The following is a 14,311-nucleotide window of genomic DNA, read 5'->3' on the forward strand; positions in this document are numbered from 1 at the left end:
TGTGGTAAAACAGCTGGCTTCACATGCCAAAAGAGTTTAGCCTAAGACTGCTTTGTCCATGCTACCATTAGGATAGCTGGTCTATAAGGCTGACTTACAACCAATCACCATAAGGGTTGTTTGGACTGATACAAGGTGATCACTAGAACTAGTGAGCATCATATATCAGGCGAACTTCTCACATTGGTGTGCAGCGGTTGGGATTTGAGCTTGCTGTTGTTTTTACCACGTATAATCTTGAAATATCATTTGAAAGATCACATGAGGTACTATAGGTACATATAACAAGCTTAGAAATACTCTGAGTTCTACTGAACCAGCTGTTGTAGTAGAAAGGGCCTAGCACACCCTGACTACAACTCTTAGCAAGGGATCAGTAGGAAAACCCATAGTGTAGGTAGGTGCATCACTTACACCTCACTAGAAGCATGTCTACCTATGGAAGGTCTTCAGAGACTCCCCTAGTCGTTATTGACCCTCCACAGGTCCTTTCCAGATATGCAGCCCTCAGCTTCCAGGAGATGAGACAATTGTGTACCTCCAGGAAATTGAAACAGGGTTCTAACCCTACCACTCCTTTTCTGTTAGGTCTCTTAGAGACATATGATGCCAGAAGGGCTGCTAACACAGACCCCTCTAATCCAGATAGGAGCATGCCCCCCTTAGAAGGTACTCCTGGAGATCCAGACCTCCCTGAAACAGAGAATGTAGAGGAGGAGGAGGAAATCTCTGGGGATGAGGCAGACAATAGGCAACCTTTAGTCAGCAGACTTACAAGGGCCAACTTAGACCTACATAGGGAAGGATCTGGGGGACCCCCAGTACTGACCCTGAGCAGGCCTAACTATGGAGCTAGGAGAGATAGATCTCATTCTAGGGACTCCAATAGATCTGTGCACTCTCATGCCTCTGCTCAGAGGAGAATGACTTCCCCTCAGAGGAGAGAGCATGAAGCAAAGATGAGACAGGCTAATCTGAGGATCCAGAGGGAAGAACTTGCCCTTGCCAAAGAGAAGCTTGCCTTTGCTAGAGAGCAACAGTTGAGTGGGGTAGTCCCCACTGGTGGCAGCAATATCCCTAGGGATAAAGAGGTTTTGATACTAGAAACCTGAGCAAGATAGTGCCCTCCTATAAGACAGGAGATGATATCCACAAGTGGATAACTGCTTTGGAGAGAGCCTGCAAAGTACAGCAGGTACCCCAGAGTCAGTGGGCAGCTATATTGTGGCTCTCCTTTGAAGGTAAAGGAAGAGACAAGCTCCTCACTGTTAGAGATGAGGATGCTAATGATTACCAAGTCTTGAAAATGCACTGATTGATGGGTTTGGCTTAACCACTGAACAGTACAGGTTAATGTTCAGGGATACCCAGAAAACTCAGGCTCAAGATTGGACAGACTTTGTTGATTGTGCCACTAAGGCTCTGGAGGGCTGGCTACTGGGAAGTAAGGTTACTGATTACACAGGATTGTATAATCTAATTATGAGAGAGCAAGTCTTAAATATTTGTCAGAACCAGTTATTACACCAGCACCTGGTAGACTCCGATCTGACCTCTCCACAAGAATTGGGTAAGAGGGCAGACAAATGGGTCAGAACCAGGATTAGGCCTAAGAACCAAGGTGGTGACCAAAAGAAGGAATCAACCAAGCCTCAAGAGAAGGGTGGGAATAAATCTACAGATCAAACCACATCAGGGCCCCAAAAATCCTCTGAGGGGGGTGGGTCCCAGAATCTTTCCAATACCCAGAAGAAACCTTATTGCTATACCTGCAAACAGGTAGGCCATTGGAAAACTGACAGTAGTTGCCCAAGGGCCAACAACAATAAGGAGAACATACCCCAAAGTAACACTTCCAAGCCTCCTGTTACTACTAGTAGTAATCCCCCAGGTGGTGGGAGTGCCCCCAAGAATTTGGGTGGATTTACTTTGGGAGTTCCTGGGGACTCTGGCCTAACCAGGTCCCCTAACTCAAATACTCTTGTCTGTGAAACTGGCATGGGGTTTGCCAACTTCACTGCTTGTCCCAACACTTTGGGCAAGTACAGACAAGAGCCCCTCATCAATGGTCTGAAAGTTGAGGCCTACAGAGACACAGGGGCTAGCATCACCATGGTGACTGAGAGCCTAGTCCCCTCAAGGCAACTTATACCTGGTGCCACATACCAGGTGACAAACATTGTTGGAGTTCAGAAAAATCATCCCATGGCAGTGGTAAATCTCAGCTGGGGAGGTGTCACTGGCCCCAAGAGAGTGGCAGTGTCATCAAACTTGCCTGTAGATTGTCTACTGGGGAATGATTTAGAGATCTCAGCCTGGGCTGAGGTAGAACACGAAACCCATTCTAAAATGGTAAATCTTCCTGAACATGTTAGGAGGGCTGTGCCAGTCTTAGCCCAATCTCAAGTAGCTTCCTTCCCTGAAAAGGTTAGCAGGGCTGTGATGGTAACAGCCCATACCCAAACTGAGTCCCTTCCTGAAAATGTTGATGGGGTTGTGATGGCCACAGCCCAAACTCAGACTGATAATAGTGTTGTGAAGGCTGAAACTATGGATCACTCCACACAAACAGAGAGCATTGAGGAGGAAGAGAAATCTCCCTCCCACCAGACATTAGGAGAGGATCAGCCTCCTCAGGGAACTGATCTTACCCCTTGTGAAGAAACTGCCCCAGAGGTAGTCAGGCCTAGCCTGGCAGATCCCCTGATGTCAGTGGACCCTTCCAAGGTGGGACCCAGTCTGGAGCAGGTAACCTGCCCCTCTCTACCCTGCCTCAGTCAGCCCAGGGCTGTGGAGGTCAGGGAGGCCAGTGGTGGACCCCAAAGGGCCCCCTGTCCAAAAGAACTCCCCAATCAGCAGATTAAGGGCACTGAAGCTAGTAGTCCTAGCCAAGTGAAAATAAAACAAACTCCTGAGGGATCCCCCTTAAAATTAGTTAGGGACCTCCCACAGATGGACACTGTTGGGCACAGCCAAACCTGGGACCTAAGGGCCCCACACCTGACCTGTCCCTCCAGTAAGCCAAACAGAGGGACCCAGCCTCCAGCTTTAGGTAGCCAGAGGTTGACCCTGAGAGCATACAGCAACTCAGTCCTGGAAAGAAAGGCATATATGGTGGATAGTGATTGGAGGAAGTTGAGCCCAACATTAGTGGAGCCTCACTTCAGTACTCCATCCCAGCACCAGCCTCTTTCTTTACCAAAACACACCACAGGTAGAGATTCCCTATGGTGGAGACCCTCAGATACCCTTAGGGTGAGGGATTGCTTAGTGGACCATGAGATAGGGGTAACCATGCCAGTGCATGCACCTCCTCATATGGCCACTCAGGCAATATAGGCTTACCTGGTCAAGGATAGCCTTATCTCCTTTCGTTTGGGGGGGGGGGAGGGGTTATGTAGGAAGGTGGATATCTGACTATGGTTACCCCCAACTTTTTGCCTGGTGTTTAGCTGGTTTTTGACTTAGTTGGCCTGGGATCCTGCTATTCAGGACCCCAGGCTTCCTGCTCTCTCTGTTAAAATTGACTCCATGTACCCTAGGTGCATTTACCAATTGGTACTGGGCCACCTTATCAGTCCCTGTACAGTATACCTTAGGTATCCAGGGCATAGGTGTACCCAGGGCCTACCAGGGGCTGCAGCATGTATTATGCCACCCCTGGACTGACTAACTAAAACTGACACAACTGGCTGCACGACAGCTGGGGCAAGGTGGTGTACTCACCCTTTGCTTTAGATATAGTATACCTATATCTAACCCTAAAATGGACACACAGATCTCCTATCAGTCACTCCTATGGCAGGCCTTAACAATCCTGAAGGCAGAGTGCTTGGAATCGTGTGAGATGGTGCTCTGGCATGAGCTGAGCCTGTCTGCGGCTTTCGGGATCTATCCCTTAGCCGTTTCCATGATATCGCATACCATATACTCTTAAGTGCATTATAATCCTCGCGGTTATATGCCAACTCTGGTATCGCTTTATCAAAACATGTCGAGTAAGGTGTCATACGATTTGGAATACTACCCCTTGCCAATTCTGGCGACGGGGGTAGCATTCCACCCTTCTAGAGGGACACGACATGTATGTAACTGAGAACCCCGGTTAAAGTTAACTCGAGCCTTGGCATCACAAAATGGATGCTGCCACCACAGACACAAGTCTGACCTCCTGTTGCTGGGAGTCCTTCCAGCGAGGGCGGCTTGGACAAAGGGTTTCCTGCCTTGGGAGATGCTAGCACCACCCCAGACAGGATTTTGTGTATTGGGTAGGATAGGCCTGAAAGGAATGAGACATGCCCGGGGCACACAAGGTGTCCTGTGCATACACCGGTTCCAACCAGTTGCTGGGGCATCCCTGCCCCAGCTCTGGCGGGAAGCTGGACAAAGGATTGGGGGTGTAACCACCCCCCTTCCTGGTCCCACCCAGGGGAGGGACCTAGTCAGTAGTGCAGCCCCCTTTAGCAGGATAAAGGTAGGAGCTGGTCCCATTCCAAATTAGATTAATCCTGAACTACTCTACAAGAAAAAACTCTGGACTTCGACGTTCTGCTCCACAGAAGACTGAAGAAATCTCCCTTGTGGGCAAGGAGTGTCCACCCTGCACAAGCAGGCACCATGAAGCGTCCAGCGGCTTCCCTTTGTCGTCTTCCCTCGAGGATCCAGACTTCAGAGCCCGACGAGACCCGGATTCCCAGACCTCTCCGACCTCAACTCACATCTACAGCAAAGCTGAAACCCGTGGGTGCGACGAGACACGTGGGACCGGCCATCTTGGAAGAAACTGCACTTCGCTTCCAGCACGACTCCCGAGGTAAACTCGACCAAGTGCTTTGGGGACGGAGAAGCCCCCGCCCCGAGCAGCCCCTGCACCGAAGATCAGCCCTCCAGCATCCACGAGATCTGCGTGAGGCCCTTCTGCTTGTTTGCTGCTCGACGCGTTGTCTGGTCACTTGCCGGCTGGCTAGTGGCCTCCTAGACGACGAACCTTTGAATCTTTGCTGCTGGTCTGGTTGCCCCAGACTGGCCCTTGCTCCCTTCCAAAAGAGGGGCACCCCGGACTCTCCTAGTCCGCACCAGACGCTTTTTCACTCACCGCGTGGGTTGCCTTTGCCAAGGCCTGTTGACGCCGATTCCGGATCCAACACCGCCGACAGCGAGAGCCTGCGTGGGACAGCTCGTGCCTCCATCCTGGTCGTCGAAGACACCTCCTGGTCCACGTGGCTGCAGAGTCAAGCGTCCACTCTTCACCTGATCGCGACGACGACATCTGGTTCCTTCCTGGTTCCACTCCAGTCACTGGCTAGTGACTTTGAACATTGTCCCCTCTGCTTTCAGGTCCTCTTCTTCACCGATCCACCCTTGGATCGCACCGGACATCTTCCTCCTGGTCGCCTGCAGCATTTTTTCTTTCAGGCTCCATTGACTTCAACGCGAGAACCCGACACACTTTGGCACCTATGCACCCGCAGCCCGTGGGTGAGGTAACGAGAGCATTTCGGTGCTCAAGGGTAGTTTAACTGTCCTAGTGTCCAGTTCCACAGTCGTTGTTGTCCTAACTAGTCAGGATTGTCCGTACTTACCTTTACCTTGAACTGTACTGTCCATAGACGTTGGTAACCATCTCGCGTGTGAGTTCACACTCTGCACACGCGTTCCGTGGTCCTCCTATTACTTACCTAGTGTTAGTGTAGCGTGGTCCCAACGATCCTACAGCCTCTAGACAGCTCCATTCCTTCTATTGACTTTCACATTCCACTTACTTAGTATATGGTTTGTCGTGCCCCTAGGGCACCATTGTAATTTTGTGCAACTTATCGTATTTTTCCTAAGAGATTGTCATGTGCTTAGCCCTCTGACCTCATAAAGAGTTCAGAGGTGTTGTTATTAATACATATACTGTTTATTTTCATAACAAACTGTGTGGTGTCCTTTCATCTGGTATTCAAGGGGTTATATTGTGGTAAAACAGCTGGCTTCACATGCCAAAAGAGTTTAGCCTAAGACTGCTTTGTCCATGCTACCATTAGGATAGCTGGTCTATAAGGTTGACTTACAACCAATCACCATAAGGGTTGTTTGGACTGATACAAGGTGATCACTAGAACTAGTGAGCATCATATATCAGGCCAACTTCTCACACTTGCCACATCCTATTGATCGCCCCTCGTTGGCCCAGACAGGCATGGTTTTTGGAATTGCTTCTGCTGTCCCAGTGCGAGCCCATTCCTCTGCGTCCTCGTCCAGACCGCCTAACGATGGACAGGGGCCAAGTGTGCCATCCGGATCCCTCCACGCTACAATTGTCAGCATGGAACCTGAGCACCTTGAATTCGCAGACTTAAACATATCTCAGGAATGCAGGGACATCCTCGCTCATGCTAGGACTCCGTCTACCATCAAAACTTACAAACTCAAGTGGAAGAGATTCTGTCATTGGTGCGTGGCAGCAATGTCCATCCAATCCATTCTACTCCGGAGCAACTTCTTCCGTTCTTCTTAAGTCTCGCTCAGTCCGGACTTTCACATGCTACCTTGAGAGTTTTCCTAGCTGCAATCTCTCGCTTCCGACACGATGGCTCTTCCTCCCTCTGCTCGTCCAGAATCATACGCCAGTTCTTCAAAGGGCTCTTCCGAAAGTTCCCACCTGTTCGGCGCCCTCCTTCACCATGGCACCTCAATGTTGTCCTATCTCAACTTATGAAGTCACCATTTGAACCTATCCATAGGGCAGATATCAAGTTCCTCACCTGGAAGGTTGCGCTGCTTTTGGCTTTGACTTCATCTCGTCGCGTGAGCGACCTTCACGCTTTCACTATCAAGCCACCTTATCTACAGTTCAAACGTGACGGCGTGGCGCTTCGCACCAACCCCTCTTTCCTACCTAAAGTGCCTACTGATTTTCATCTGAATGAGCCTGTGTTCCTAAAAACTTTCTTTCCGGACCCAAGGTCTCCGGCGGAGCAGCGCTTGCATTCTTTGGACATCAAACGATGCCTTAAATTTTACATTGCCAGAACTGCCTCCTTCCGCAAGTCCTATCAACTGTTCATTGCTTATGGGCGACTGCGTAAGGGGCATCCAGTTACCAAACCAACAATTGCCCGTTGGCTTTCTTCAGCCATTACTTTCTGCCATCAACAAGCTGTCAAACCATTGCAGTGTTCAGTGAAGGCTCATTCTACGAGGGCGATGTCTTCATCCACCGCCTTGTTTGCCGGTGTGCCACTTCATCAGATTTGCCGTGCAGCGACATGGTCCAGCAGGCACACCTTCACCAAGCATTATTGCTTGGATGCCATCAATGAAGCGGATACCGCAGTGGCACAGGCAGTGCTTCGTCATCTTTTTAAATAAGGTGAGCCTCTGTTCCCTCCTCCTTTGTGTTTTCTGTGATTGCTAATAATGTTTACATGACTGTATTATTACTGTCTTTGGCTTTTTCCATATGTGCCTAGCAATCTCAGCTCTACGGAGGTTACTGCTCTCTATTCTATTCAAGCATGTGAATCTATGAAAGACACCCCTAATACTGGAGAAGAACAATTGTTACTTACCTGTAAACAGATGGTTCTCCAGTATTAGTGTCTTTCATAGATTCACATGCGACCCACCCTTTCCTCCCCTCAGAGGCTCTCTTCTCCTCATGCACTCTAGGTCTCTTTGGTGCTACGAAAATCTGAGGACTGGAGCTTCTGAGGAGAAGGTTCTAGAGGGTGCTTGCGCCTGATTGGCTGTAGTTTGGACTAACATAATGACACTAATGTGTTACAAGTGTTTTTTTCTCTTTACCATGCATTCCTATGTAGGAATTGTTTTGGAGGTTTTCAGTTGTATTTTCCTCTTCTTTTATTATGTATTATGTTTTCACATATATATATATATATATATATATATATATATATATATATATATATATTTAGCATTATTGCTATTTTATGTACAGTGGGACTCCCACTTCAACGACGGGGAATATTCAAGCATGTGAATCTATGAAAGACACTAATACTGGAGAACCACCTGTTTACAGGTAAGTAACAATTGTTCATATGTCAGACGCCTTGCACTTGGTCCAGGGGTTCTGGCCCCTGGTCCCAGACGGGCACAGACGGGCTTGCCTTAGGCGCCCCAGCGGTGCGTCCGCGCTGCCATACGACTAATGTAGTCAGTGGCTCCGCCTCCTGACCTTTGCCCAGTGCCCCGCCTCCTTCCGCCGTTTTCCCTCCACACAAGCGGAACACTCCGTGGTGGAACGGGGAAATAGGCGGCTTTGGCAGGAGATCGGGGGTGCTGCGTGGAATAACAGTAGGTGAGTTCTATTTAAGAGTAATAAAACTATTTGTCTTGCCGCAGCTTGCGGTGACACTTCTGCCTCTCGGAGAGTGCTCCCTAATGCCTCCTCTCCTTCAGAGTCAGTATAATTTTTAATCTTGTTTTGACATTTCTGATGGGGTCTCCCTTTGAGTCCCTTCACATTTGCTAGTTACACATGTTAAGTCTCAAAACAGTGTTTTTGGTGGCAATCACCTCAGTGAGGTGGATTAGCAAATTACAGGCCCTAAATTCCCATCGGCCATTCACCTCTTTTTTCCCGCTAACAAATTGGTTGTGAACCGTCTTAAAGTGGTGACTCCCTTTTACTTAGGAGAGTCCACAACCCTGCAGACCACTTTTATTTTTAGCGCTCTGTGACTTGAGGACTATAACTTTTTGAATCTAGTATGACGCTTGGGATTACAGTACAGATAATGGCCCTGAGGGTAGATAGAATATACACCTGAAAGATCGTTACTGCAGGTATGTAACTTTTTATTTTGTGCAGAGTTAGGGTATTTAATGCGGTACGGTCACAAGAGCACCCTCCACCGACCTTAACCTTCACCTAGCACCCCTCCCTATTCACCAGTAAACACTTACAATGCACTGCAACTGTGCATAACAGAGACTGCCAAGGAGCTCTCTGGACCCAGGGCCTGGTTGCGCAAGGCTGAACGGTTTAGTGGCATGGGGACATCAGCATGCCCTGGACCCAAAGCACGCTATACACGGCTGAAGGCCATGCACAGCTGGTTCGGTGGCACAGAGGCAAAGAGTTTGGATACAGCTGGACCTACATCCAGATTACATGTGCCCTGTTGATGGCCGTACGCAGCTGGTTCAGTGAGGCAAGGGCTAATGCATGGCTTACACCCAGATCCCGAAGGGCGTGGCTGAATTCAGCACTTCCGCTATGCAGTACAGCGACGATTGTGAATGCAGGTGGTTGTGCAGGCAGCCTGTGGCCAATTCCCGCTAACCACTGATGTCACGGATAATTTATTATGGGGGTCATGAGCAGTGCTTGGCAGAGTTGTGAGTTATTGTTTTCATATCTGACAAATTTGAATGATTTTCAGGTTTTGTCCTAACCATAACTTCATTATAACAGTGCTTTTGAGTATGTGTGTGTCATCTACATTGAACAGAATATGTTGAAGGATAAATGTATGTAAGCATTTTACTTATTACAAATACACTGCTTCAATAAACAAAGAGGAGCTAATATATACATGCACATATTACTGTTTTTATATATACGAATGCTCAAACAAGATGCACATTTTTACCATGCCTGAGTTTCCTTCTTATGTTCTCTTTTGTTTTCACAAGATACACAAGAAGCAAATATGCTAATAAACTTTTCAAGGGAGTGTGCATTCACAGGAGCCTTCAATGAAGACAATGATGAACACTCAAAGGAATCTGCTGTAAATTGTAAGTTTTAATCCTTTTTGTTATTTAAATATGGGGGCTAAAATGGTATTTGAAAACCAATGAAGAGTAGTTGTTCTATGTTCTGCAAAAGTGGACATGAATGCATAGATATAGTTTCATCTCAGACTGTGAAATGAAATGAATGACTTTACTAAATACAGCTTTTCAGCAAAATATATTACCTTTAGAAGGAGAATAGGAAAATATGTTTACTCCAGTATTGGAGCTTTCATAGATTCACATGCCTGAATCATTCCCCGTCGTCGAGACGGGAGTCTCCGATATATAAAAAAGCAATGCTTAGTTTTATAGCAAACTGAAAAGAGGCCTAGGCCCATTTCCCTTTTGCAACCCATAACCTTTGTTATGTAAAAGAGACCAAACTTGTCTCTGAACCAATCAGAGCTCCTAACCCTCTAGAACACTACTGAGAGAACCTTTTGCCCCTCAGATTTTCTACCGCACTTCATGCTAGGGAGTCTCCTTTGAGCTCTGCTCAGATTCTGCTATTTTCAACATTTTTGAGGAACTTTGTTCTTACATCTTGAACTGGATTTTGTAATACTCTGGACTGTCTTCAGGTACATGCTTTAGAGAATGTCTGGAAAAGAGAAGAAAGGTCTATTTAGAGACTGTGCCACTTGTTCAAAGAAGAGGCTCTACACTGCTGACCCTCATACTGACTGCATTTACTGTCTATACCCGGATCACCAGGCCAATGACTGCAAGGTATGTCTCACTTTCTCAAGTAAGACTTTGAGAGATCGTGAGGGACGCCTTTTGATATGGCTTCAAAAGCTAAAGTAAATATGTTGTGAAGTCAGAGCACACCTATTTCAAATGACTCAACTCTGCTTACCAATTACAAACAAGGTTGCGTGCTACCCAGTGAGAGGCAGCCAGATTCGAAATACAAGTAACCCTTCTGGTGAATGTTCACCAGTGTACTGGATGCACAGCCAATTATAGATGACGAACAATAAACCAAATCATTCCATTGCTTTGCACAAAGATTCTATATCATTGGCAGAAGATAACGACGGACAGATGGGTCCTCAATATAATACAATTCGGACATACACTAGAATTCCTTCACTTCCCCCCTTGGCCTCTACCTACAGGTCAAGAGATCCAACATTTAGCTCAGATGCATCTGGAGATTCGGACAATGCTCCGAAAGGGAGCAATAGAACCGGTGCCGATCTCCCATAAAGGAAAGGGATTTTATTCCCATTTCTTCCTGGTCCAGAAGAATGTTCTCCAATGGCGTTCGATTCTAGTCCTGAGAACTCTGAATACTTACTTCAAGAAGAAGTCTTTCCGGATGGTGACCCTCCAAGACATCCTGCTGCTCCTAAACCCAGGGGATCATATGACCACCCTAGACTTGCAAGATGCATATTTTCACATCCCCATTCATCCTTCCCACAGACAGTATCTTCGGTTTACAGTGGCAGGAGACCATTACCAGTTCAAAGTGCTACCATTTGGCCTCAAGTCTGCCCAGAGAATGTTTAGAAAATTTCTGGCGCCAGTGGCAGCTTTTCTCAGAAAACAAAAAAACAAGTATTTCCATACCTGGACAACTGGTTGATAAAAAGCACCATCAGAAACTTCAACCCAGGCTTCAACTATGGCATGCATACAGTTGTTTGCCAAACTGGGACTGACTTTGAATATGGAAAAATCATACCTTCAGCCTTCAAGGAAGATCCCATTCCTAGGAGCAATTCTGGACACCTTAGTAAACAAAGCATTTCCCTCCACAGAGAGGCAACTTGGGCTCGTAACTCCGGCCAAGGAGGTCACAAGAAAAAAGTGTCTTTCAGGACGCAAGTACAAGACACTGCTGGGGACAATGTCCTCTTGCATACCTCTCATTCCTTTTTGACGACTAAAAATGCGTTCATTACAGGAAGAGCTGGATCGACAATGGCACCAGGCAGAGGGATCCTTCAAGGACAAGGTGAAAGTCACGCTGGCTATTGTGCAAGCAGTAACATGGTGGACCCAAAACAGGAACATCTCGGTGGGTCTTTCCTTCCTGACCGTACCAGCTCCATTGGTAATCACCACGGATGCATCTCTGGAAGGATGGGGAGCAGTCCTTCAGGATCTGCAGGTCAGTGGTCGGTGGAAATTGCAGGAAAAGCAACTTCACATCAACTTGCTGGAGATCAGGGCAGTAGGCTTAGCACTACTTGCTTCTCTTCCAGGGGATCCTCATCAATAGTCATAAGCACTAGAATATTCCCGCCCATGCGCGTGACCCCGGAAACACAATCATATATGTGCCCCACATATATGTATCTCCATATATATATATATATATATATATATACATATATATGTATAAAAATAAGCAACTGCAGCCTCATATACACCAGAGCTGAATAATGCTGTAAGGACTTCCCATTATATCATATAAAACACACATTAGAAACAGGTAAAAACAACAGCAAAAACATGTTTTGAAACTGTTTTAATGCTCAGCAGTCAGCAGAAAACTCACCTAGGACTGAAAACAAATACAGCTCCCAGGCTGCATTGCAAAAACACAGTCTAAAAATACTGAAAACTAACTCATAGCAACATAGAGATAAACTGGCACCGTGCCTTTAAGGCAGTCATGACCCCCAGCTTCCCATCATGCCTCAGGAGTGACCGTTAGTTCAGTTGTTCTTTCCGGCTCCTTCAGGAAGGATCCTGGTAACACAGCTCCACTTCTTTCTGATTTTAGTCAGAAATAATCTTAACTTTCCTCAATTTTTTCACCTTACTTCGTCGCCTTCTACCTTCTGAAGTAAGAGGCTGTCTTTTTTTGACAGTTTTGGGCATTTTTTACCTCTCAAAATGCCATCCCTTTTTGACACCTGTCCTTCTTGTAGTAAAAAGAAGGCCAAGACAGACTTACATGAAGTCTGTATCCTTTGTCTACCTGAGGACCATGACCCCAAGACTTGTTCTCACTGTCAGTCTCTGTATAGGAGAACTTTGAAAGACAGAGAAAGGATCCGCCTTTATGGCCTAGCAGAGAAGTCTTCAAGAGGAAGGTCTCCGGTGAGGAAGGGTTCCAAGAGGTCTAGAACACCATCTAGAACCAAGGCCGCTCATCCTTCTACATCAGCGTCGGGCTCAGCGCTGAAGAAACAACCACCGGTGGGTCATTTGTCTAAAAACGACTTTCGACAGCGGGCTCGCCGTCGAGAGGACATAGTTTATCAGGTACGTCGTCGACGTTTTGTGACCATCCGACCACGTCAACCCGGTGACGATCGGCGTCGAGAAGCCCTCCGCCATCGTCAACTCGGCGACAATCGGCGTCGAGATGTACCAGCTCTCCGCCGTCGTCAACCCGGCGACGATCGGCGTTGAGATGTACCAGCCCTCCGCCGTCGTCAACCCGGTGACGATCGGCGTCGAGGAGCAGAGGCCCTCCGCCGACGTCAGCACGACATTCGGCGTCGAGAGCAGGTTCCCCTCCATCGTCGCTAGTCCAGCAGCAGACGACGTCGAGGAGCGAGAAGCCTCCGCCGTCGTCAACCCGGCGACGATCGGCGTCGAGGCCTCCGTCGTCGGTAGCACGACGTTCGGCGTCAAGGATAAACACCCCTCCGCCGTCGTCACAGAGGCTTTCGACGTCGAGGATGGACACTACTCCTCCGTCATCTCGACGACACTCGAGGTCGAGTAAGAGGAGTCCTCCCCGACGTCTTCACACCGACGTTCGGCGTCGAGGCACAGACATCCATCTGGTCTGGAGTGGAGTCGCTCGCCGTCAATTCGACGTTCGACGTCGAGTAGAAGAGAGTTTCAGACGGCTTCAAGAAGTGAAGTCCTATCGAGACCAGTCACTTCGGACCGGAGATCGACGTCTAGGGGACGCTCAGGTTCGACGTCGAGGGGCTTACGCCAGGCATCGAGACCTGCCTCAGTGAGGTCTAGAGAAGGATCGGTGGTATTGGTGACGGAGTCTGCATCACGCTATTCGTCTTCTCACTCCTCCAGACAGCCTTCTTCAAGACCAGCCTCTCCAACAGCCAGCAGTCCTGTCCATCAGTCTCCTTCTCGAAGGGAGACTTCCTCTGCTGTGCAATTGTCCCCAAGTTGGCTTCGCTCCTTGCACCACTGGAAGGATTCTGGTGCTGCAAGACGGATGCAGGAATATGCCAGTCCTATCCACAGGTCGCCTCTTCAGAGACTGGTGCAAGAAGTGGAAAGGGCGAGTTCCCCTAGGCGTGGAGAACGCGCGGAGGAATCCTGTGGCAGACGGCTGGACAGATCCCGTTTGCCCAGAACTGACAGATCGAGGGGAAGAAGGTACAGTGTCCATCGCAGAAGTAGGAGAACACTATCTACTACTTCTTCTTCTACCCACTCGTCAAGGAGAGATTATTCCCCTACTTTAACAGACAGTCCTATCTCTAGGATCTCTCCGGTAGATGACATCAATACCTACCAGGAGGTACTTCAGAGAGGGGTCCAGAAACTCAACATAGAGATGTCTGTCCCTCAGATAGCAACGACAGTGATCTTCGAGACTCTGCACCAAAAAGCG

At 48.0% G+C, this 14,311-nt stretch overlaps 1 protein-coding gene across 14 annotated transcripts in view; it reads left to right on the forward strand.

The window, feature by feature from the left end:
- Positions 1 to 14,311, forward strand: part of MEIOB (meiosis specific with OB-fold) — a 1,496,662-nt gene that overhangs the window by 941,704 nt on the left and 540,647 nt on the right. For all 14 annotated transcript variants that reach the window (XM_078664882.1, XM_078664879.1, XM_078664881.1 and 11 more), the window contains one exon: positions 9,649 to 9,753. In XM_078664882.1, coding sequence (XP_078521008.1) covers positions 9,649 to 9,753 — 105 coding nt within the window. The remainder of the gene's footprint in view (positions 1 to 9,648; positions 9,754 to 14,311) is intronic.

Source organism: Lissotriton helveticus, chromosome 10, assembly GCF_964261635.1.
Source record: "Lissotriton helveticus chromosome 10, aLisHel1.1, whole genome shotgun sequence".
Classification (NCBI taxonomy): domain Eukaryota; kingdom Metazoa; phylum Chordata; class Amphibia; order Caudata; family Salamandridae; genus Lissotriton; species Lissotriton helveticus.